The sequence below is a fragment of the Aspergillus pseudoviridinutans genome, assembly GCF_018340605.1.
Source record: "Aspergillus pseudoviridinutans IFM 55266 DNA, scaffold_7, whole genome shotgun sequence".
In the NCBI taxonomy this organism is placed as follows: domain Eukaryota; kingdom Fungi; phylum Ascomycota; class Eurotiomycetes; order Eurotiales; family Aspergillaceae; genus Aspergillus; species Aspergillus pseudoviridinutans.
In genome coordinates this window covers 1,823,308-1,847,963 of record NW_025091287.1, presented here as the reverse complement: position 1 = coordinate 1,847,963, position 24,656 = coordinate 1,823,308, and the positions used below count along the sequence as shown (strand labels likewise).

Sequence of the window (24,656 nt, the reverse complement as noted above, 5' to 3'; positions counted from 1 at the left end):
GTCGGAATATCAATGGCATCTTATATGAAATAGATCGCCATCCAGAGGTAAAGGTAAGTAACTAATTCCTATCTAGTTGGGAACTAGTTCTAAACTAGTATATAGCAATACATTCKGAAGGTCTATACCCATAATGACTGTACAATGGTTATCTGTGGATTTGATGAGCAGATTCAGATTCTAAGCTCTCTTGAGAGCTTTGAAATTGATATGTCCTATAAAAGGATTAAGGGAGAGTTTAATGAGGTGATCTTTGCAACATTTCTTCCTGAACATGGCAAGAGTAAGTAAACTAGTTCCTAACTAGTAGGTAACTGGTTACTAACTAGTTAAGTTCTTACACTCCTCCGAGTGTTTATTAATCAGGAAACAGCCCAAAGCTATAGACTTCTATTTGAACAAGTCTTTAGCTTAATAGCTGATATAACCCAGAAGCCAGTGAACTTTCACTATCTTCATAATACTGGGTTTAAGGCTATTATCGTTGATATGTGCGGTAAACAGATGTCAGGTATGTATAACTAGTTTATAACTAGTTCGGAACTAGTTACTAACTATTATAGGTCTTGGTCATTACCTCTCTGCTCTTGACCCTACTCACCGGCCATGGACATGGCAGTTAAGAAATATTATGATTCTCTGTCGTGTTCACTTTCTACGAACTATTTCAAAACTACTTGGAATAGCAGCAGATAGTAATGACCTTGAGCATTCTTCTTATTCTACCTTAGTAAGAATGAGAAGCCTTCTTGATTGTGAAACAGAAGATGAATATTATCAACTTATTCAACTTCTTCAAGGTAAGAACTAGTTATTAACTAGTTATATTCCAGTTCTTACTTATAATAATTAACTAGTTATGGACTAGTTACTAACTAGTTATAGATCATGAATCACCACAGATTTCTGCTTGGGCTGAGCATAAGCGCCATCCAGTTATTGCAGCAGGCTTAAATAAAGCCTGCTCATTAATGCCTCCTGACTTCTTTGAACAGGTTAGGAATATTACTAATGCTGTTGAGCAAAGCCACTATAAATCTTATTTTATGGGTGTTCATGAGTCATTATTAGGGGCAGCATTAGGGTAAGTTATGGACTAGTTCTGAACTAGTTATTAACTAGTTAGGCTAACTATAGTAGATCCCGCATTATTGATCAACGTGATATTGATCAGTATCAGGCACGGAATGCCTTTGGTACTCATCATTCATATCGGTCAGATAACCTTGAGACTCGATACTGGAATAGTCTCACCCGGGAAAGTAAGGACTAGTTCCCAACTAGTTAGTAACTAGTTACTAACTTCCCCTAGAGAGTCGGAGGCGGAAGCGTCAGAATGAAGAGGATATTAGGGATTCTGATAGTATTCTCTTTGATTCAAACTCTTCTGGTGGAATACCATCTCGAAGAGGAAGAAGAGGTAGTTCTCGTGGTAGAACACCAACCCCACGCTCAAGATCACGGTTAGTATGAACTAGTTCCTTACTAGTTGTGAACTAGTTATATAATATTCTTTCTAACCTTTCTAGAACCTCAACCCCATACTTAATGCCTAGGGCAGCCCCAAGAAGGTACGTAAATAGATTATTCCTATTTTATTAAGTACTAATTCTAAATACTTATAATACTAGGCTATATTCTGAGTCTCCATCCGAGTATGTTCCCTTAACTAGTTTCTAACTAGTTAAAAACTAGTTCAGTACTAGTAATTTCTAACCTTTCCTAGATCTCCAGCTCCTTTCTTAGGTATCCCCTCACCAAGTCCAGCAAGGTAAGTTCTCCAGTGATATTATTAATAGGTATATACTAACATCTCTTAGAAGTGCACAATCACCGTAAGTTTCTATTAATAACTAGTTAGTAACTAGTTACTAACTAGTTATTCTTTACCCCAGGCAACTACAACGTGCAGCTACTGCAAATCTGCAAGTTCAGAATTTACAGATACGGCAGGCACAGTATGAGATAGAAGAACGTGCACTTGAACAACTTGCAAGACGTGTTCAGCTTGAGGAAAGATTACTTCAGGTTCGGATACAGGAAAATGAGATATTAAGTAGAGGCCAGGAACAGCCAAAAACTAGTTAATAACCAGTTATTAACTAGTTTACATTTCATGAAAAGCTCACACCACCAACGCCTTTAACTAGATTAACTAGTTTAAAACGCCTTTCAAACCTCCATAAAACAAAGGAACAGTTCATACCTAACTAGTTTTAAACTAGTTAGGCTTCTTCATCAGTCTCCTCTTCCTCCTCATCATCCGACTCCTCCTCTTCACCATCTTCATCAAAAAGGTCAAAGTTGTCGCAGAAGGTGCGTGCTGCCTCTGAGCAGCAACCTAAAGAACTAGTTAGTAACTAGTTAAAAGAATATAGTTAGAATCTTATAAGTTACCTCTTGGCTTCTTTTTATCTTTGCAAGCAGAACACGGCACCACGCCCCCCATCTCTTTAACCATTTTTTTCATGTTCGTTGCGTGCACCTAAACTAGTTAGTAACCAGTTGGGAACTAGTTAAAAACTAGTAAATATAAGATACTTACCTTTCCATCCTTTCTTTTAGGGAGTGCGGGGAGGTCTGGTGCATCCTGCTTCAGAGTAGCCACATACTCCTCGTACAGAGTATTGTAGAAGTCTATAACTAGTTAGTAACTAGTCAAGAACTAGTTAGATTGGTACTTACTAATGGCAGCAGCCTGCTCATCATGATTTGGCGCACCTCCCTCAGTGGCATAAATGTTGTATTTGCCCTTGTGTGCCGTTTGAACATGCTTCTTTAGGTTATTGAGGGAAAGGAAGCGGCCCTGAATAGAACTAGTTAGTAACTAGTTTACTTTAAACAGAGATTTCTTTTACATACCTCTTTGATGCAGCCAGGATGGCGACAGAATACCTCCCCAAGGAAGATCTCAAGATAGCCCTTTTCCTGTGGACTAGTTAGTAACTAGTCAATAACTAGTATATGTTAACTTACATTTGACTGAAAGGGAGGCAGGTTCAGCTTGTCAKGACCCAACTCAAGGTAGCTCTTGTAAGATTCCTATAATCAGGTTAGCATATGAACTAGTCCTTAACTAGTCCTTAACTAGTTCTGAACTAGTTAAAGAAATCACTTACAGCTTTCTTCACGAGCGCCATTCTGGATGATTGGACTAGTTAAGAACTAGTTAGCCAGAAGATAATAATGTAGATTTCCTAACTAGTTCTTAACTAGTTGGGCAGCCGGAATTGTGAGATGAAGGTGAGAGTATTCTGAGATGATGGTAATAGTATTAAAAAGGAGAAGACCTACCTACATGGTGTTCAGGGGAGAGGTAAAAGTAGAGAAWAAGAGAAGTCAGAGTAGATAGAGACTAGTTGACAACTAGTTMAAAGAAAAAAATCGAAAKGGGGGCGGGGGGGAAGAGAGATGAGAGAGATGTAAGAAGGTAAGTTACAGTATTGAGCTCAGCCGACCTTTATAGTGGGGAATGTCATGTGACCATAATATGTCTCAGTGAATGTTTCTGACCTGAAGCGGAGTTACCCGACCTTAGTTGTGAATATCCGAACTTTTCCTAAAGGTCGGCTGACCTGTAGTCACTCATACAATGGATACTATTCGACTAATCATCTGGCTAATCTTCGGGAAAATATAGAGTGCTGATGGCCATCTGATACTAATTGCTGACAAGTTTGAGCTTATCTGCCTCCGTATGCTCTTAAAACCGATACAGCCGTAACTCCGGCAGTGCTGACTCCGGGATGTGGGTCAAAGGATTTGATTATGAGGGTTTCGGCAAAATAAGTTTAACTCAAGAATTGGTTCAAAGCTCATACTATTGGATATCCGTAACAGTGAATTCGTTGCCAAGCTGGCAAGCTGGTTGATCACCCTTTTAATTCGTAGTGGCTGACGTGGAACCCAATCTTCCTTGCCATGCTCTTACCTCTGTATCTCTTCCGATTTATGACGAGCCTAAAAGGGACTAAGTGGACATGAGGATGCCACTGTATGCATAGTCGTGAGATTACTCCATCATTTCCATTCGTCGAGGAATTATGGACTTGGCAGGGTCTGACGACAGCAAGTGGAGAAGAATTGAAGGAACCAAAGGTTCTAGATAGCACCATCTTGAGAACATGCGTTGGGGGAGGGTGAACAATAAAAGTCAGTTATTGCTCCTGGTATTTGCTTATTATATTCTCTTCGTGTGCGCCTACTCATCGGAGGCCTTGGGGAATAAAAGGTTTGCTCCTCTCCTTCAAACATTTGGGTAATGCAATCATTCCCAAATCTTTCAGCTATATATATTGGCGCATGTAAACTTTGATCACGGGAATCAGAACTGCATTCTCCGTCTAAGAGGGGTCTGATGATCACTTCATTACCTCTTCAACTGCCAGGCTCAGAGGCGTATCCCTAGTGACATTACCATGATCAGGGCGCACTCCCTCCGTATGCAGAAGCAATTGAACCACATCCTCCAGACTCCCGCACACTGCATAGATGAACTGTCCGATTGATCAAGTTTGTCAGCTCAATGCCAATGCCAGGAGTGATGAGCAGGATTCGCATCGCCATAACATGTCCAATGCCGCAGCATAGGAGAGCGGGGTCTAGACTGCCTCTGCAGTTGGCATTCACTCGGCCTGTCTCTAGCAACGGATGCACAATACTTGCATAGCCATTCATCACTGCACAGGCCAGGGGTGTCACCAATAAGAATGCCCGTGCCAGGGACGATCGACCAAATCGGGCTCAATTCCAGGCTGCACGAGGAGCAACCGCCCCAGTGCTTCATGGCCCTCTTTAGCATGCAAAAGTGGGGTTTCGCGATGCCGGTTTGTGCAGTTCATATCCACCTCATTGGATAGGAGAAGCTGTACCATTTGCAGCTGGCCTGCATAACCCACGGGCGGGTCCTTCAAACCAAAACCCGCCCTAAACCCGCCCTAAACCCGCGTTTGGCGAGGTCTACATACCCATGTAACTTGTCAGGTGATGTTGGAATTGGATTCCGTCACGATATAAGAAACAAATAGTCATCAACAATCATGAAAGAGAAACCATGCATACAGAGCCCTAGAACCCTAATGGAACGGAAGGCTTGACCTTAAGAGGCAAGTGGAGAAAAAAACATCCTACACGACCAAAGGCAAATCCTTTCCTGCGGACGCGTGCAGGCGTTTTACTACTATCCCTATCTCTCACTACGTTTCTTTTAGGGCATGGAATACCATTAAATGGAAATAAGGAGTATTACAAAGGCTTGTTACTAACCCAAAAATAAACGCGCCGCCCTATGTTCTCTTTCCACCCCTGTACTGCTGGCGCTTGACAAGGGTTACGCAGCTTGCTGAATCGCTGAGCCCAATGTCATTTTCTCCAATTCACTTGATAACATCTCTTCTTGCCCCAAAGCATGTAGGGCCTTCTCACCTTCTAGTAGGAGATCCATGAGTAGTGTTCGATATTCATAGCGATCCTGAGAAATGCCGCGGAAGCTTGTTCGAGGTCCAGCTCATACTGGAGTCGTCTGCCCCCCACACTCGTTAATATGCTCCTGAGGACATAGCTTGCTCCCTCTTGGATAATCTTCGCGAACTGCGTGGCTTTGCCAGACTCAGTGGCTTTAAGCAGCCCCTTGGTGAATCGTACTGTATCACTTGCGGCTTCCTTTAGGGCGGCCTTGTTTTTCCAGCCTACGGAGTCGGGCCACCCTTCGTGCTGTAAACGAGACATTTGGTGCAAGATAAGGGTTGCATCATTACAAATTTCGCTTAGACCGCTGGTGAGCAGGGCTTCGTAAAGCTCCGTGGACGACGTTATTGCCAGTGTTGATTCTGAAATAAGGGACTGGACACAGTTATGTATGCTGTCCAGCTTCTCAGAGTAGAGCTCTTGGTACCATGGCAAATACTTGGCACCATTGCGTCTGATTGTGCTTTCGCCCGGGCTCTGCGGCCGAGACGATTGGTTTGGCGACTCTTATTGAGAAAAGGAAGTCAATAGGAGGGTCTGTGAAGCAGAGGAGAAATACCTTGGGATTGAGGATTTGTCTCTTACCTGCCTGTTCTTTGGAAAAGTCATGGCAGCGACGCCTCAATTTATCCATCCACTCTTCGTCTTCCCAGTCTCCTCTTAGCATCGCACAAGTCTCGGCACCTATCAAGATCTGAAGCTGCCTCAAAATACTGACATGCGGGTGATAGTTCATTGCATAGCTTGGGTGGAATCCGTTTATCCTATGAATGGCAACAAACCCCCTCTCCCTATGACGGATCCTCAATTGAACGGGGGCTTTGGAAGAGATACCAAACTTCTTCCCAACGCCGATGCTTTCAAACTTCCAGGCATCCCCCTTTGGGCCATCAAATCCGCGCCCATTTGGTAGCCAGAACTTACCCGCGCAGAGCAAGATAGAGGGCTCCTTATCAAGAATAATGTGTGCTGACGCACGAAATGATTCTCTCAGGATCTCATCGCCGATACTTGCTATGTCTTCGGACATGTAGGACAGCAAGTCGACGACGGTGATGTTAGTCCGAATGCTTAGGGACTCGCAGGAGACGGCAGAAAATATATCATCAAGAGCATAGAGAGTTTCGCAGTTGTCAATGACGGCACTGAGACCCTCCTCGAATGGATGATTGTGCCGGGGCTGCTGCAGAACGACGGCTATGCCGCCCTTCATTGCTGGGCCTGCAAGCTGACTAGTAACTTGGATCTCGCTGTGGGATCGCTTCAGTGACAGCCCTCGTGCCTCAATGTGGGAGACATGATTGGAAGGTTCTGTCAGGTCATCAGAAACAGGCTTGAAAAGCCGTCTGATCCGATGGTCGACTGCCACATCCAGGCAAATCTTGGGCTGTTTATTCGGGGCCATTAATCTTGCTCTTCGAAGAGTATTTTGAGTAGAAATGAGATCACTTGGCAACCAGCTACCACAGAAGCCAAGCGGCGCAGATTGGACATGGCTACAAATATATGCCTCTCGAGCTCATGAGAGCCAGCCCACCTGATCTGTGAGCTTCTATTGATGCCATTTTCCTACCATTCTTACGCTCTATCAATGATCCGAATGAGGCTCTTTCTCGGCCTCCCGTTGGCCACCTGTTAGCCGCCCATATGCATGCCACGTCACCCTGTCAGGAGACTCCCACCATACCCCAGGTCCTCTCCAGGAGTAAGGCTGAATGGGGTATAGAGATATCAGGACACTGGTAGTATCGAGTTAATACAACTCGTTACAGTCCGAAGTTGTCTTGTCTGGTAATGATGCGGTGGCATTTGTTGCACACGAATGTCGACATATAAACCTCCTTTTAGCCGGGAAGTGTGGATTCGAGAAGAATCGGAAATCTGAGGAAAGGTTGCACTTATAAGATGTGGTCGATATTGGTAAAACGAAAACTGCCAGCAAGCCGCACTCAATCGTTATCCCTACACATTTAACGAGAAGCAAATTAGTCATGTAACTCTCTGCACCATTGTAATTGAAAATCAAAAGTCCCGAAATGGTCTTCAACTCCATCAGTACTTGCGCAATATTAAATCGTATACTGTGGGGATTGAAGGTGCAACATCGAGAAGTACGCATTGGCAACAGGAATATCGGGAACAAGGAAGGTTTAATCACTCAGTACTATTTGTCTAGAAAACAGCTTGATATAGATAATCATTCCAGAACATGCGCTAATCATGCAAAGAAAGATCAGTAGAGCATGCAAAGCTAGGACGGACATGATTGCGACCGTGCCCAAGAGAATGAAGATAGACAGGTAACAACCTCGAATTAATGAAAATGGTTCTCCTGACTTTATAGAGAGTATCACAGCCCCGACCAACCTGTAAAAGCCACGGTACCACCTCGCCGGAATCGATTTGAATAAGCACGTTTCGAATGGTCAACTTTAGCCGGCCCGCGTAATCGGACAGGCGCCGCGCGCACACCTTTGGCTAAGAGCAGTTGCTTTTCATGGGTGCTCTTCATCTCTTCCTAAGGTTGCTTGGTAACACTTGACACAAGGGACGTCGTCACAGCTTCACCTTTACTTATTCATGTTACTCCTGGATATGTATTTGACAGCCAAGTGAAAGAATGAATCGTGACGCCATCAACCAGACCATCAATAGTCTTACAGATAAAGTTGTTCACGTTTCCTTGCCTCTAAACATCTGGGCCCCCGCCCCCCAGTTGGGGGGTACGCGGGAGGGGAAGAGAGTTTGTTAGTACAGTTTCCAGTGGATTATCTGAGCTACCCACGCAAAACCACGTTAGTTCAGTGTATTCAGTTGTATATGCCCCAGGCATTAAAGATAAGGCGTTGGCCATCAGTGAATATCAGAAATTGAAGGACTTACCTGTATGATCACTTGTCAAGAATGCGCTCTTTGTGTGTGAGGAAAGAAGGTCCTACTTATCAGCGTTCCAGCTGGCCGGACGGTCGAATTACTACCCGGACAGTGTGCCCACGTAGTGGGAGAGAGGCGGTACATCCCCTGAAATGAAAAGGAATGCTCCGCAGAGCCATTCCGGATTATATTTTCACCCGGTCCGGGCATGGCTTGGCCGTTTGGCCACGAAGCGGTAGGTCCAATTTTGACCTTAAGCTCGCGGGTCCCGGGCCGGTCCAGCTATGCCCCGCCTAGCCCGTGATCAATGCGCCGCAGAAGAGAGTGCCTTGAATTTGGAATGCGAATAACATCACTCAAGTTACACAAACAAGATATCGCCTTACTGCTCACGACGCGAAAAAAAAGCTTGTTATTTGCTTCAGCCAAGCAGCAGCTTCTGAGAGACTCCCTTAACCACAATACTTGCCATATTTGCTCATCTGGTCCTGATTACGCGACAGAGGATAATCTAGATGAGTATGAAATGTCAGCAGTACTTTACTAGCCTGGCAAATCGTGACAGTGTTAGTCTTTCCTACTTCATGATCTCTCTAATATGTAGATGTGTCTGAGAAACAAAAACAAGCACGTGATAATCCACGTTGGGAAAATATTCTCTACCTAGGGGGCCCTTCACCCCTTTCCAGACATCCCGAAATGTCGTTGCACCTTGAAGCTGGAGCATGTGTCTCTGGAATGGATTCTGAGAAGTCAATATAGCTAGCATTTGAATGTTGCCAAGAAGAAAGCTATTCCTTATATGGTTCTCACCTCGATTTCCAATGTCCACCTTGCACAGGGCCATTCACCTTTACAAGTGGCCTTCTGCAGCACGCGGAAAGTAGCCCCTGTAGAAGTTTGATGGGAAGAAGTAATACCATTGGCATATTTCCTTTGCTCTGGCACGTCTCACATCACCTGAATCACAGAAAGCGGCGGCTCGCAATTCGATTCACCGTTTCCCTTGATGAATCTCAATTATCGTGATCTGGGAGCAAAGTTGCGCATTGATAAAGAAAAGAAGTGATATCTGGCTCTGTGGCCTACCACTGGTAGCACTGCCGAGCATCTCACTGCATGAAGGCTACTCCTCTCTCCACTTTGGCGTAGCGAAGCAATCGTGGCGCCTCGTATTCGGTATTACGTTTGATCCTTATCTCTTGTCCCGACCTCATCTGTACATTGTGAGCACCACCTCACGGCTGCACATACTTCATGGGATCACTAAATTAAGGGAGTATTCATTGTGATGGTCAATAGGAGGCTGGTTCTGGCCCTATGTCTAGAATTGCCTATGAAGTGAGTTTCCTCAGTCGTGAGGCTGCCGTAGTGGTGGGTCATGAGGTGTGAGTCTGGATCGGTCGTGTATCTCTCCCGTCCTCTGATTTGTGGACGTAGGTTTCGAAATCAGGTAGATTTCGGAATCGCTGCTTGTAATGGGGGAATCCTAGGTACTATTTCCGACCCCTCTACTCCGTGGTTGACAGGGTGATAAGTGGGCCACCTATCACAGACTTTTCACCCGATTGTATCATCATATACCTAGATAAGGCAGCTATTGCAAACCAATTACGTACAGTTAATGAGAGTCAGTTATGAAGCGTTGCGCTCATAATGGCGATAGCTTTTCATTAATGCTCAAGGCGGTTCAGTCCTAGAGAACTCCTCTCGGTGAGCGACTATCTATATATGGCGTATCTCTGACCGCCTTTCAAAGTTCAAACCTTTTTCTGCCGCCCTGCCAAAGCTCACTTTCAAACTGCGGCAGTCTGCGACATCGCAACACACCGAAGGCTCAACAAGCACTGAAGATCTGCGTGGGGGCCAAAGCTTCCCCCTCTCACAACTCATATACTAATCTAGTGTGTGCACCTGTGCGCACTGTGAGGCAAATTGGAGGGCACTAAAATATCCGCTATGGGGATTAGTGCTTACCTTTAGCCGAACCGTGACATTTTCGCGGACATGTGTTACACTGGTATGCGACCTTGCTGAAGAAATGGACAAGGGGACCGTCCGATGCTCGGAGACGGGCCGTCATTTGGTCGAATGAGCGGGCCGAGAACCGCTTGCTGGTAGCTTGCAGGAATAGTGTCTGCAGGAATCGCGTCTGCAGGAAAAGTAGTATCTGCAAGAATAATAGTATCTGCAAGAATAGTGAATCGCATTCGTGTCTGCGAACCATGTCAACCATGTCTGCAGTCTCGACGCCCTGCAAGCGGCCAACGCCCCGCCAGGTCGTCGTTATAAGATGGGAAGGTGCTAGGCTGGACTTGATCAGCAGAACTCCATCAAACAATGTTACAATCCTTCCTATTTATTCTCTCTTCGCTGCGTAGGGACCACCCACCCCCACAATACGTCCACGGGCTTTGCMTTCAATGTTTCACACGTTCAATCTAGCTGCGCCAGCGCGACATGGTCCTGATCAACGCGCTTCGAGCTCGGTATTGCCATCCAGACAACGACAGAAAGTATCACGGGCATGCGATCGATGTCGTACCTTCCGCATCAAGTGCGGGGAGAAACCGTGTCCGCGCTGTGTGCTTGATAAAGTCAGATGTACGTGGACCTCTGGTCCAGCCGCCAAGCAAAAGTCTAAGATCCTCGTCTCAACCGGGTAAGGAGATCTGGCAGTTGGAGTGGGATGATTGCTGATTATTCCTTGCTGTTGAAGAAAAGAGCACCACCCCGAGCCCTGTCCCAGGGACCGAGTTCGACGCGATGCGTCTCCGGAGAAACCAGAAATCTCCCTGGCGCCGGCCACCGTCGGCCGACCGCAAATGCCCTCAGCCTCTGCCGGCAGTGCCACCGAGATAATTATCCCCAGTCATGGCCGCGTGAAGCTGGACGAGCACATGGAGCTGCTCAACCGTCCGGCGTATGTCTTCGCCAAAATCGATGCCTTCTTTGCCGATTCCAGGACCACGTTGCGCACCTCGGCCGACGGAGCAATGACGGATCTCAAAACTGCCTATCCGGGTCCATTTCCTGATCTGCCGCAGATCGCAGCGTCGGCGGACAGCCAACCCCCTTGCAATGAGCACTTGACCGAGGACCAACAAACATATTTTCTGAGATTGTTCTGGGAAGCCTATCATCCCCTCTTGCAAGCTTCGGATGAGGCGGAATTTCAATCACTGTTGGCTCTGGATCGGCGACAAGATTCCGAGGTTGGGAAATTGACCAAGGCTTTGGTAAATTGTATGACGGCGTTAGGAATCCAGTATGGCCATGGAGCCGGCCTGACTTCCCGCATCCTGACTTTGCGCCGTTGTGCGGTCAACATCTCGTGGATAGGGTACGGATATTTCTGTCGCTGCCGCGATTATATTGCCCTTCTGACCGAGCCCACGCTCCTATCGATGCAATGTTACGCTCTGATGTCTTTGTACCTCATGAATGCAAGCCATTTCAGGGAGGCCTACAGCCTGCTTGGCACCGCCATTCGCGACAGCCATAGTGTCAATCTACATGAGGAGCCTAGCGAGCGTCTTCAGCCAAAAGAGAAAATAGCCCAGAGACGGATTTGGTGGTTACTCTTCATGCTCGATATAAAATGCTCCCAGCAGCTTGGGAAGCCAGTCGGTGTACAGACCGCTACGATAACGTGTGCTTTGCCGTCAGCTGATGAACTAACTACGATGCCGGGAAACACGACGGTTTGGAAGAATTTGCACGTCTCGACCTATTTCGTTCATGCGGTGAAGTTCTCAGTGTCTCTTGCCGAGATCCAACGACTGATTTCCACGTCGAAATTATACGAGGATGCCAGCAACGTCGCAGCGCTAGAACAGCGAGCGAACCTGCTAGCCACATCGCTTGCTTGTCTAGAGAAATGGAGCAATGAACTACCGGAGGACCTCCTTAGCCCCAGGAAGAACACGGGCCACAGAGAATCTATGTCCACTGCAGAGAGTCCGATAGTGTTAGAGCTCGGAGCACCCAGCTGGCTCCACCACCAGCGGGTTCTACTTGAAGTATACTATCATAATGCATATATCATGCTTCAGCGGCCATTCATCTGTTTTCCACGACCTTCCAATTCCTCCACTGTCCATCAGCCCCAAACAGACCAGCATGCTCGCAGCTCGCTCCAGCACGCCATAACCATGACGATTATCGTGCACGACCTCTGCTCTTCTTCCGACCTTTTTTTTGGCTTGCCCGCAATCCTTCACCCGTTGTGGAATGCCACGGTGACCATTCTTGGATTTGTTGTAGCGAACCCATCCTCTTCGCGATCACGTAGGGCAATCATGTGGATCTTCAAAGCCTTGGCTGTATTTGAGGCCTTCGCAGCAACCGAACCTTTCGCTGCTCGAGCTGAAAACCTCACGAGATCACTTGTGGCGAAACTGAATGACGTACTGACCAACCTGGATGAAAAGTCGGAGCAGACGAACAACCGCGACAGAATCGCCCCGGGATTGACACTGCAGCAATCACCCGATACTACAACCTCAACTACGCCATCATCCGCGAACCCGCTTGATGTACTGACAGGGCCTCTCGCGGAGCACACTTTTGATAATACATTTTTCACGGACGATAGCCTTTGCTCGTCGATTGGAGCAGTTGAAATTAACACGTGGACAGCCTATCAAGAACATCTTGACATATGGAATGGCAGCCACTCAGATGGAGCTCTTGACGCAACGTATGCACTGATAGGCAACTCTCCTTGAGATAAGGGTTAGACGATCGGCTCTACGTTTTTGAACCTCGAGAGGCTTTATTTTTATTTTTATTTTTTATTTTTTTATTTTTATTTTTTGGTTTTTGGGGGGTGAGGTGTGCATAGATAAAGGAGTATATAGTACGGCTACTTGTTACGGCTAGGCCTTGCCGTCCTACTGGCTAGGGCAGGTGAATAGAGTGGAGTCAACACCTGAGAGAGAGAAAGAGAGAAGAATAGATAGATATAGATTCATAGGACTTCAATTATAGTCCGATGCAGTAATCCCTGGTTTTGGTTTGGACCCTCTGCAGACTTTCCGGCCGTAGGAAAATGCGTGGGCATAACCTAGATACAGGCGGTACCTGACCCCCAAAAGAGATAAAGAAAGAAGGAATGGGGCTCTGGTCGGTGTGTCCGGCTATACATTAACATGGATCTCAGGAGCTTCGAGGTTGCACCTGTCGTTCCGTATAGCAACGTGGCCAGAATCTGCGAGTCTGATTTGCCAGCCACACGCGATCTAGTCACCAGGGTACCTTCACGTAGATAATCACGTAGAGTCAGTCAGATAATGCATCATCATCTTCCTGCCCCTATTCGCTCCGTCGATACAAAATAACACTACTTGATAACATTGCATATGCTCAGGTGGAGTAAACAACTGTCCCACCTTGACCTTCCGTCTGGTTAGAACAGATGATTTCTGCAAGAGGACTGCAGTGGGGACCAAACCGGGAGTCAAAGCTACCTAAAGTTTTGCTATTCCGGCCCCTTAACTTGACGATTTAGGTACATCTACGCGTACGAGTGGGCCTGGACACCTGGTGCGGCTGACGCCATTCCTTCCCTGGCGATTCCCTAAAAGGATTCCCAGTGGGCGGCTACGGCAGGATCCCTTCCCACGGGCCATACTTGATTAAGAAATATAAACAGAGAACAATAGATTCTGGTGAGTATAGACTGTTATAGAGGCACAAATTCAATGGACTTTGAAACTATATAGGCCAATTTTATATGTAAATCAAAAGAGATGTATTTAACGCCTGGGTGGTCAGACGGGTAGACTGCAAGGGAACGGCTACTGCAGAGGCAGGCAGCGAGGCGTGGCTGCTCCAAACAGATAACCAAATCCTGATTTCTGGTTGGTCAGAGAACACTCGTTATCTAACTTCCAAATCTAACTGTTTTACACCTTTTTCCTTTATGCTATATGAGCCAATTTTGTATGTAGACGGGAAGGGGTACATTTAATGCCTCGGTGGCCACCGAGGTAGTTTCTGCCACTATTCACATCAAAATTCTCGTTCATCCTTTCTGATCGAGTGATCGGGCGCTTTTCTTACATATACAGATTCTCACCACTGGTTCCCGGCCCGCGTGTCCTTCCTGACTCGGTTTATCAGGGTGTCCTCCAGTAGCCGCCGTAAGATATCCTTTTAGGGATCACCTTCTTACACTGCCCTCCCGCGATAAAGGCATGAGACGTGAGCACACGCTGCGTTGTTCGAATTACCCAGTGGACCCTATACGGATGATCCACGGAAGACCGAGGCGGGAAGCGGCCACTAAGGATGTGGATTCTGCCTGTTCCGTTCCCGAAGGAGTCCGGAATCCTTCAGACCGTTTAGGGAGTGTGGATCGAGGACCCGATTTTCTTCATGTTGTTGTAACATGTGCATGTTTCAGTAGAGGGTGGGAACTGCTGGCTTGTCTCGGGGATGTGCCGTAATAATCGCCCAGGGTGTTTGTATCGAGTCCTCAGGATCATTCCTGTTTCGTATGGAATCTTTGAAACCCTGAAGACTGATGGTTCTATCCGCGCCGCCGAATTGGTGGGAATTCCGATATACTCGTATCGGTGGGTATGCTGGTCTAGAAACGCCTCATGAAGATCTTGTTTGGCGTCAGCCGGTAGCGTTCAGTCGGCCAAGTGCCGGTGCTCTGATGAGGAATTGGGTTGTGTCAGGGCGTCGATTTGTCAGTTTCCTACTCCTTAACCCTGTTCTTCCAGTAGTCATGTCCAGTTAGCTGTAGTAAGCACGCATCTCACGCATTCAGAGAAGGATAACGGGATATAGATATACAAATGTCATCCGTGTTTAGCACCATCCTCTCCCTCTTTGCTTTCCTCTTTGCTTCCCAGCACGATCAATCAACTCGTCTTGATTCTCGGGCATCCCCCGCGGTTTTCAACACACCGTATCAAGATGAATCAAATTCCTATTTTCGCAGGCTTGGGTTCGGAAGCGCTTTTCTCAGAACGAACTCTGGCGACTGCGGCCGAGGACGCTAGAACGCCAGAGGGCCAGATTATATTACGAGCGTGCCATGGCATCTTTGTGAAAGAGATCACCTCCGTCATCCAGAGCCAGCGTCTACCTTCGGACATCAACCTGGAAGACTTCGCGGAGCCGGAAAGCCTCATACGACCTCGGGCGTGTTATCAACGGAATAGCATTATTCAACATGTATCCATGTACACAATTCAGCTTCTACGATATCTACGACACTCGAAGGAGAAGCCTGGTTTCCTTCTTGGTGTGGCTGGATTTTGTGCCGGATTATTGCCTTGTGCAGCTCTGGCCACGTCCAAGAATACAATCGAACTGCTCTCTCGGGGCCAAGATTTCTTCTACGTAGCTCTGCATTTAGGCATCCGGATTGAAACCTACAGGCAGGTTATGGTGGCCAAAGAAGGCTGCCCACCAGATCTGCCCTGGAGTTTGGTCGTTGATGGGATTACGCCCCAGCACACCCGAGAGCTGCTTGAAGAACACAATAGACGGGTATGACTTGTACATGATCAGAGAGATCAGAAAGACCCAATTGCTGATTTTAAAGCTATAGTATCCTTCTTCTTACGTTTACTTGAGTGCCATCAACTCCGATACTTGTGTCACCCTGAGCGGTAGAGGTGATCATCTTCGGCAGTTCAGTCAAAGCAGCTTGCCCTCCCAATGCAAGATACGGCCAACGACTATTTTTTCTTTGTATCATAACCGTCGTCAGCTCGAGGGAGTCCGAATGGATGTCCTTCAAGACCTCCGAAACAACATGCTCTTATCCCCAGCACCCTTACATCTTATTGTCCCACTGTTTTCTAATGTTGATGGGAAGCCGATCGACTCAGGCCAGCTGGCAACGGTTGAAGAATTCTGCGAGAAGCTCCTCGAGATGATGCTTTTAGAGCCGGCGGACTGGGCAGCGGTTGAGCATAACATTCTTGCTACTATCAAGCAATCAGCCACCGCTGCGGATGCTTGTTATGAAATTCTGAATTTCGGTCCTGGATACGGCATGTCGGGAGCCAGACATAACCTCCCAGATAACGTGAAAATTGTACCTGCTTCAATCGTCGAACAACGGCCCTCGCCACAAGACGCTTCCGGGTTGCTGTCACCTGATGATATTGCTATCGTGGGAATGGGTGTGGACCTTCCAGGTGCTCCCAATACCGATGCTCTTTGGCAAAACTTGGTCGACGGCGTTAATTCTTGCACTGAGGTGAAGCCCAACGATCTCAAACATTACCCCGGCCGCTTCCCAACTGACTCGAGTTCTATAGATTCCGTCTTCAAGGTTCCATGTGGAGGACTTTTATCAGAAGGAAGATGGCCGTACTCTGCGAACGAAGTACGGCAACTTCCTGGAAAACCCATTCATATTCGACAACGAACTGTTTGGTATTTCCCGTCGAGAAGCCCAGTCAATGGACCCACAACAACGAGTCATGCTCCAAACTGCCTACCGAGCACTCGAAGATGCTGGATATGTGCCTGATTCAACCCCGTCATTCTCCAGGAAGACGTTCGGTTGTTTTATTGGAAACGCTACATTGGACTATACCGACAATCTTAGAGACCACATTGATGTCTACTACAGCCCCGGTAATTCATTTCATGCTTGACTCATCGATACCGTGGCATGCTAACCTCTTCTCCTTAAGGAACGTTACGCGCTTTTCAGAGTGGACGGATAAGCTACGTCTTTAAATGGAGTGGGCCATCTATCACTTTGGATACGGCTTGTTCCTCATCGATGGTAGCCATTCATCAAGCAGCACGAGCTATCCAGGCTGGAGACTGTCGGTCGGCATTGGTTGGGGGCGTAAATGTCATCACTAGTCCTGACGTGAGTAAATCTTTCCACAAGGATGATATTCTCCAAGCCTATGGAGCCACTTTCTGAAATTATTATGAACTGACAGCGCATTAGATGTATCTTGGTCTCGATCGAGCACATTTCCTAAGTCCAACTGGCCAATGCAAGCCATTTGATGATTCAGCAGATGGCTATTGCCGGTCTGAAGGCTGTGCGGCTTTCGTGGTTAAGAAACTTGGTGATGCACTATCGGAAGGTGACCGAATTCTCGGGGTTATTCGAGGCATTGAGATTAACCAAAGTGGCAATGCGCATTCCATAACGCATCCTCATTCACCAACGCAGGAAGACTTATTTCAGACGTTACTAAAGAAAACCCAAATCCATCCTCATCAGGTGCGTAATTCCAAGCGGGTAACTTATACCAGCCACAGGAATTTCTGTTCTCCGCCAGGCACCAGGCATCTTCCGCTCGATTGCTACCATCAGATGCTGGCGCATTACTAACATGTTTACAGATTACTGTGGTGGAAACACATGGCACGGGCACACAAGCTGGGGACCCAAATGAGCTTGTTAGTATTCGCGGTGCATTGTGCAACGGTCGAGATCCAGGGAACCTTCTCCATTTTACCTCTATCAAAGCCAACATCGGCCACTGCGAGGCCGCTTCCGGCGGTGCAGCATTGGCGAAATTACTTCTGATGATGAGGCATGGGCAAATACCCCCGCAGATATCCCTCAAGACACTCAACCGTAAGATCAAAGACCTTGGCACGGACGGATCCGTCATTGACCGTGACGGTGCTACTTGGCCTCGACCTTCGAGACACCCGCGGCTTGCTCTACTTAACAACTTTGGTGCAGCGGGTTCCAACGGTGCCTTGATACTGCAAGAGTATTCCAGTCCCAAAGCTCCCCCTCAACATGAGGAGCAGTGCGAGGCTCACAGCTATATGTTTGGGTTTTCGGCAAGAAGCACCACAAGCCTCCTTGCCTATAAAGATGTGCTGCTCTCTTATCTGGAGGCTCCTTCGGTACCGAGTTCTCTTCGTGATGTTGCTTATACCAGCACGGCTCGCCGCCAGATCCTTGATTACCGTATCTCTGTTACCGGTTCGACTATACAGGAAATAGTCGATAACTTGAGAAATGCAGAGATTTACAACATTCGCGAGTCGGCAAATCCACAGCCACGTGCGGTATTCGCATTCTCTGGTCAAGGATCACAGGTGAAGCTCCATTACAATATATCTGGATTTGAAGATCTGACAAACATTGTAGTACCTAGGAATGGGCCATGAGCTTTTAACTGCTTACCCTGAATTTAAAAAAGTGGTCCTGGACTGCGAACGATGGTTATTGAGCAATGGATATCCGGGATGTCTCGATGTAATCGCATGCAAAGACAACCAAGAACAGCAATCTCACTCATCTTCGCTACTACAACAATCCCTTCAGACAGCAGTCTTTGTCTTGGAGGTAGCACTAGCACGCCTGCTTATCTCTCTTGGTGTCATGCCAACTATCGTGCTCGGTCACAGGTATGCTCACACACCAGATCTCTCTTCTACAATTCTATAGCTAACCTGGTTACTAGCCTGGGAGAGTACGCTGCCCTCGTCATTGCTGGTGTGATTGATTTGCAAAGCAGTCTGAAACTGGTAGCCCATCGAGCAAAACTTATGATGGAGCTGTGTCAGCTTGAAACAACGTCAATGCTCGCGGTTAACCTCGGTGCAGAGACTGTGAGACAGCACATTGACAACAGCCCAGAATTTCAAGATTTGGCTATATCTTGTGATAACAGTCATTCTGATTGCGTTGTTGGGGGCCCAATCGGTCAGCTCCAATCGCTGAAAGCAAGGCTCAGTACGATGAAGACGAAGTCGAAAATCCTCGACGTCCCAATGGCTTATCATACAAACGCAATGGACCCAATATTGGGTCAATTGACAGAAGTCGCCAAGACACTCGAAATCTCATCTCCGAGAATCCCTGTCCTATCTAACGTGTTTGGCCGCCTTATCCAACCTGGCGAAAAAGCTTTCACTTTTGAGTATTTCGCCATGCATTGTCGCCAGACTGTTGCTTTCAACGCAGGCATTGATGAGCTCTCCCGTAGTGGAATGGGGGCTGAAATCTCCCGATGGGTAGAAATCGGACCTCATTCGTCTTTGCTGCCAATGGTTAGCACTAGATTGGATAGAGACGCTACGGATCTTCTACCCTCATTACGAAAAGGAACTCCAGCATCTACGGCAGTTGCTCGACTCCTATCCCATTTTTACCAAACAACTACCGCGTTGAATTGGCGAAAAGCCTTCGATGAGCGAGCAACCTTAACCACCCTTCCGGCCATGCCATTCTCAGAGCAGGAATTTGGTATCTACTATCCACATGAAAGTGCTCAGAGAGGCTCGGGTGAGTGTGATCAAAATGCTGATTCTCAAACTGGGTACACCTTCCTGTCCACGATTGTTCAACGCCCATCGGAGACGAACAGGGAGGCCATCTTTGAGACGCCGATTGCGGTCTTGAAGGAATATATTCTCGGGCACCGTGTCTGTGAATATGCTCTCTGTCCTGCATCAGTATACCACGAGATTGTTCTAGCTGCTTCCAAGTGGACGCAGCTCGATCAAGGTGAAGAAGTCATCAGGACACTTTCGAACGTGCAATATCCGGCACCTTTGCTATACTCAGAAGACTCTTCTGTAATCGTTAGGGTTTCCATAAAGCCTAGCGGTGACCATAAGGCAGGCTATTCGTTCACTGTAGCCTCATATAACGCAGGTTCGGATTCGCAGCAACAAATGATTCACTGTCAAGGGCAGCTGAAGATACGGTCTACTGCTCATGCTGAAAAGTATGCAAAACTAGTGCCGCTCATGGAACGGCAAAAGGAACGGTTTCTGCGCATCGAACAATCGAACACACAGGTGTTCCTCCGAAAAGCCATGTACGAAAAGATTTTCACACGGGTCGTCCAATATTCCGAATTGTATCAGATGGTTCAGTCGGTACGCATCGACCAAGATGAAGCACTCGCAGTTTGTCGTTTTCCCAATTCACAAGGAGATCCATCGGGGGCGAACACGGTCCTGATGGACGTCCTCCTTCATGTTGCTGGTTTCGTCGCCAATCTCAATATTGAGAATGATGAAGTCTGCATCTGCAAGGAGGTCAAATCTGCTACCATGACTCGAGGATTCCCCTTGTCAGATACGACGTTCGAAGTCTATTGCAGCAATCTCGAAATCGCAGCCACCAATGTGGTCATAGCAGACGCATATGCTGTGGATTCACGAGGCGTCATTGCTGTCTTCAAGGGCATGGCCTTTCAGCGAGTGAAACTAACGAGAATGGCTCAAGCTCTCCGGTTGACGGCTGCGAGATCTGGTCATTCACATCAAGCTGTTCCAGTAAAGAGAGCCACAGTGGTAGCTCCGAAACCTCCGGCTCCTGACTCACAGCTTACTGACATGCCCGTTGACAAGCAACCAGCTATCAGGGAGATCATTGCGAGAACTTGCAATCTAGAAGCATCGAACTTAACTGCGGAGACCAGTCTTCACGCCATCGGTTTTGACTCGCTCATGATGATTGAACTTGCTTCCAACCTGTCCTCTATGCTTCATACCCCAATTGATATATCAGCTCTGGAGGAGTGTGAGACCGTTGAGGACATCGAGCAGCTGTGCAGCGATGTGGGCGAATCAGGACCCACACCCGTGTCGGAAGCAGAGACTGTTGACTCCGTCACTATGCCAGTAACACCGGCAACGCCGGCAACGCCTTCAGATAAGCTACTTATTGCATCCATAATCGCCGAAACATGTGGTGCCCATATTACCTCGGTCAAGCCAGATGTAGAGCTCGAGGCTCTTGGGATCGATTCACTGATGATGATTGAACTGGAGGCCCGTCTGCAAAGTCAATCGAACCCCAAGAAAGTTTCATCTTCGGAGCTATCCGAATGCAGGACAGTGAGGGATATCGAGAGATTAGTAGGTCCATATATAGCGAACTAGGCAATGGCAGCTGTTTAGAGGTGTACAGTCAGTCCCTGACATGTTACAGGCAAATATAGATGATGCAGGACCAGCCCAACTTGAAGTTGAAATTTCTCCTCCTTTATCTCCCCGAAGCCGTGGTGAAAGACAATCTCCAGTACCAAAAGCCGAAAAGACAGAAGTATCCGCGCCCATGAAGATGAAGATTGCGGCCATGCTCAGGTTGCAAGAGCAACCCGAAATAGTGCATCTCGCCGAGGACAAGGCTCCTAAAAACGCCCCATTGTTCCTCATCCACGACGGCAGCGGCATCTGTGTTCAATATCACCGACTGAGACCCTTCAATCGCACGGTTTATGCGATCCACGACCCCAAATTTCTGGATTCAGATTCCTGGTCAGGAATTCCTGCCATGGCACAATCTTACGCACGACTTATTGCAAGGACAACTTCCGGCCCTTACATCCTCGGTGGCTGGTCGTTTGGTGGTGTTGTTGCATTCGAGGCTGCTAGAGTGCTAATGGCAGGAGGCTACCCTGTCACTGGTGTAGTTCTTATTGATTCACCGCCGCCACTCAATCACAAGCCGCTCTCTGCGAACATCATAGACGCCGTTACAAAAGGCGATAAAAATAGAGGTGGCTTGGTCGGTGAAACTATTCGCAACCTTGTCAGGGAAAGCTTCACAGCCTGCGCGGGTATGCTTGGAGCTTTCAAACCAGAGGCTGTGACAAGTACTAGTCGACCAATTCCACGGACTTTCTTGCTCCGATCAAGGGATGGCTTTCTTATAAATACGAGCAATGGTAGTCGGGAGGTGGAGAACGCTTGGTTGCAGGATCGCTCCGATCCCAGGACTTCCATTGAGGGATGGGAGATTCTTACAAAGGCAAAGATGCCTTATATGGATATTCCCGGCGACCATTTCCAGGTCTTCGACGTTGCGAATGTAAGTTGGGGGTTTCTTATGTATATCTGGAGACAAGGGAACATACTAATTTTCATTCCGTGCGGACAGATACAAGCTGTATCAAAAGCCGTCGCTCATGCATGCAATGAATTAACAAGCACCTCTTCAAGTTGAAGAAGCTCCTATGTAACGGGGCGGGGTGTTCTTCATAAATGGATCGCTTGCATAAGGTCAAGTTATTTCCCATATGCAATAATATTGCGCATAAGCAGGAGAGCTTTCTTTATCACCTCAACGCGGAGCCCCATTTATTATGAGACTTCAGAGATGGCATGGGAATCAGATGATGAGGCTATGTGCATTCGAGGGCAAAATGATTTATGAGCTGTCAATAGCGGACGTTACTCATACATTACTGCTATAATGTGCCTAAGTTTCTTAGCATTTCTATCTTATGGCATTTAAGATCTTAAGAGGCTTCTTTATTTTAAGAGAACTTTGTGATTTGGTTTATCTCCCGGTAGTTATATATCGTATGATAAGTTAGAAAGTTATAGTGAATCTGTGCTATCAAGACGTAGAAATATATCCCAACCATTTCCTAGCCGTAGCCGGATTCCTGCAAACTCCGCTATTGGTGTTGACTTGGATAGTGAAGAGGTCGAGAGATGGATATTTTCATAATGTGAGGGCGAAGAGAAATGATAGAGTATAATACTGAAAAACAAAATTGAAGGGTGTGATGTAGGAAGCGGTGCCTGGGTAGCATGGTGGATTGGAATGGGATGAGGAACGCGGAGGATAATGGCAAGTGGTTGACCGTGCCAGTATCTCTTTTGGTATAATATCTTTCACTCTTCGATGTTTGTCCTACCTGGCAACTTACGGAGCGCAAAAGACCCCAGGAAAAATTCCATTCATGAGCATAGCTGAGATTATTCGCTCTGCCGATTCTCTCGAACAAGTTCTTAATGTGACTATGATCGCTCAGAGCCCACATGCAACAACTCCCAAATTGTAACCCGGTGCATACATTACCACTTTCTTGATCTTCAGCCCTACCGCTCCTACAAGCTTCGCCCATTGTTCCTCCGATCGCTCCATCGAGCTATGAAACGTCATCATAGTCAGATCATGTTGTGTGGACGCCTCATCCACGTGCTCAGAGGGCAAAACCATTTCATCGAGCAAAATAAGAGAATCTTCCCCCAGAGCCGGCACTAGATTACTCAGAATCTTTTTGCTATTCTCGTCGGTATGGTCATGCAATATCATTCGCAAATAGTAGTACTTGGCGCCTGTCTTCCAGTTAGTCTCAACCAATAAAGTACTAGGTTTGTTGTTTATTACCTATGACAGGCTGTGGTTCGAAGAAGTTATGAACCATTCGCTCGACGTCCTTAGGAACCACCGATTTTGCGTCCTCGACCGGCTCCGGCAGGTCCTGCAAAACCACATGACCAGGTAGACTGGGAAATCGCTCCAGGAAGGCAGCAGTTTGATAGCCGGCGCCGCCACCAACATCCACAAACAGGGGCTTATCTGATGGCCAGCCCTTACTCTCATCGTCAAATGGGTAAAGGTCGAAGCATTTGGGTTGGGACCCTCGTTGTGCTTTCATGAAGTGATTGAAGCGAGCACTTCTCACCGGATCGCCATGAACGAAGGCAAAGGTGTGCAAGTCGGTTTTGTGGGCCCTTTGAAAAATGCCGTCTGTGAAACTGGTAGGGTTCTTGTAACCAGTTTCCGCAAGGTAACGAGGCATTTCTTGATAAGTTGGATTGACCATGTCGAAGTAGACGTACAATCCGGCCTGAATCTCGGGTCTTGCGAGATTGGATGTATATGGCGTCGAAGCAAAGGTGTCTCTGCCAACTTCTTTAATCATTCCAACCGTGACCAGATACCGTAGAATACGGCCTATATCAAAGTTAGAATTTCTGGCGCATCCCATCTTGATTGACTGGAGCTTCGGTACTTGCCGAGAAGCAAAGGGTCTGCAGAGTGCTTGGCTGCTAAGTGATCGACAGTCGAGGGCTCTGCGCTGTCAAGGATATCATTGAAAAGGTTCAAGTCAAGAGCCGTCCGGATTGCAGCAAAATGAAGATTCTAAGCGGTCTGATTTAGCTTTGAGGACAATACCTAGGAGAATAAGGGACAGACTCGAGAGTCTGCAAGAGAAGTTGAGGCACTCTGCAAGTGCAATAGTTCAGGATAATTTCTTAGGCTTGGGAACCATACCATGTGTATCACTCTCTGCATAGCGTCTTCGGGGGTCTCGATGCTGTATTGCAAGTCGCGCAAGGTGTCTAGAAGCTTTTTGCGCTCCACATAACTGGCTGAAGCAGCCTCCTGCTGTATCTTCGTGATCAGGCTTTCCATGGTGAAGTTACTTTCAGTTTCTGTACGGCTTTCCAAAAACTTGGTTAGGTAGAGAAACGCAAGAAGTCTCATCTCTTAATAGCACATCGTGATAGAAGTACTTTGTAACGCCTTTCCAATTAGCGGACCGGCAAGCATTCACTGCGTACATGCAGATCTGTCCGTCTGGAGGCCGTATGTGACC

At 47.2% G+C, this 24,656-nt stretch overlaps 5 protein-coding genes across 5 annotated transcripts; 2 read left to right on the top strand and 3 right to left on the bottom strand.

The window, feature by feature from the left end:
• Positions 1-2,225: 2,225 nt before the first annotated feature.
• Asppvi_009951 (uncharacterized protein) lies at positions 2,226-3,140 on the bottom strand (the record flags this gene model as incomplete). Its single annotated transcript, XM_043305797.1, has 7 exons — positions 2,226-2,341; positions 2,398-2,485; positions 2,546-2,637; positions 2,686-2,806; positions 2,863-2,928; positions 2,977-3,003; positions 3,120-3,140. The coding sequence occupies 7 exons, from the start codon at positions 3,138-3,140 to the stop codon at positions 2,226-2,228; spliced, it is 531 nt and encodes a 176-aa protein (XP_043161732.1).
• A 2,287-nt stretch (positions 3,141-5,427) lies between these two features.
• Asppvi_009950 (uncharacterized protein) lies at positions 5,428-6,871 on the bottom strand (the record flags this gene model as incomplete). Its single annotated transcript, XM_043305796.1, has 2 exons — positions 5,428-5,972; positions 6,052-6,871. The coding sequence occupies 2 exons, from the start codon at positions 6,869-6,871 to the stop codon at positions 5,428-5,430; spliced, it is 1,365 nt and encodes a 454-aa protein (XP_043161731.1).
• A 3,929-nt stretch (positions 6,872-10,800) lies between these two features.
• On the top strand, positions 10,801-13,070 carry Asppvi_009949 (fungal specific transcription factor domain-containing protein; the record flags this gene model as incomplete). The annotated part of the gene is made up of 2 exons (XM_043305795.1): positions 10,801-11,024; positions 11,060-13,070. 2 exons carry the CDS (start codon positions 10,801-10,803, stop codon positions 13,068-13,070), a joined length of 2,235 nt encoding a protein of 744 aa, XP_043161730.1.
• A 2,200-nt stretch (positions 13,071-15,270) lies between these two features.
• Asppvi_009948 (type I iterative polyketide synthase) lies at positions 15,271-22,264 on the top strand (the record flags this gene model as incomplete). The annotated part of the gene is made up of 10 exons (XM_043305794.1): positions 15,271-15,849; positions 15,911-16,567; positions 16,629-16,950; positions 17,010-17,194; positions 17,279-17,560; positions 17,683-18,396; positions 18,449-18,708; positions 18,765-21,174; positions 21,248-22,129; positions 22,199-22,264. The coding sequence occupies 10 exons, from the start codon at positions 15,271-15,273 to the stop codon at positions 22,262-22,264; spliced, it is 6,357 nt and encodes a 2,118-aa protein (XP_043161729.1).
• Positions 22,265-23,077: 813 nt separating this feature from the next.
• Positions 23,078-24,472, bottom strand: Asppvi_009947 (uncharacterized protein; the record flags this gene model as incomplete). The annotated part of the gene is made up of 4 exons (XM_043305793.1): positions 23,078-23,388; positions 23,441-24,010; positions 24,055-24,199; positions 24,332-24,472. 4 exons carry the CDS (start codon positions 24,470-24,472, stop codon positions 23,078-23,080), a joined length of 1,167 nt encoding a protein of 388 aa, XP_043161728.1.
• Between the last annotated feature and the right edge of the window lie 184 nt (positions 24,473-24,656).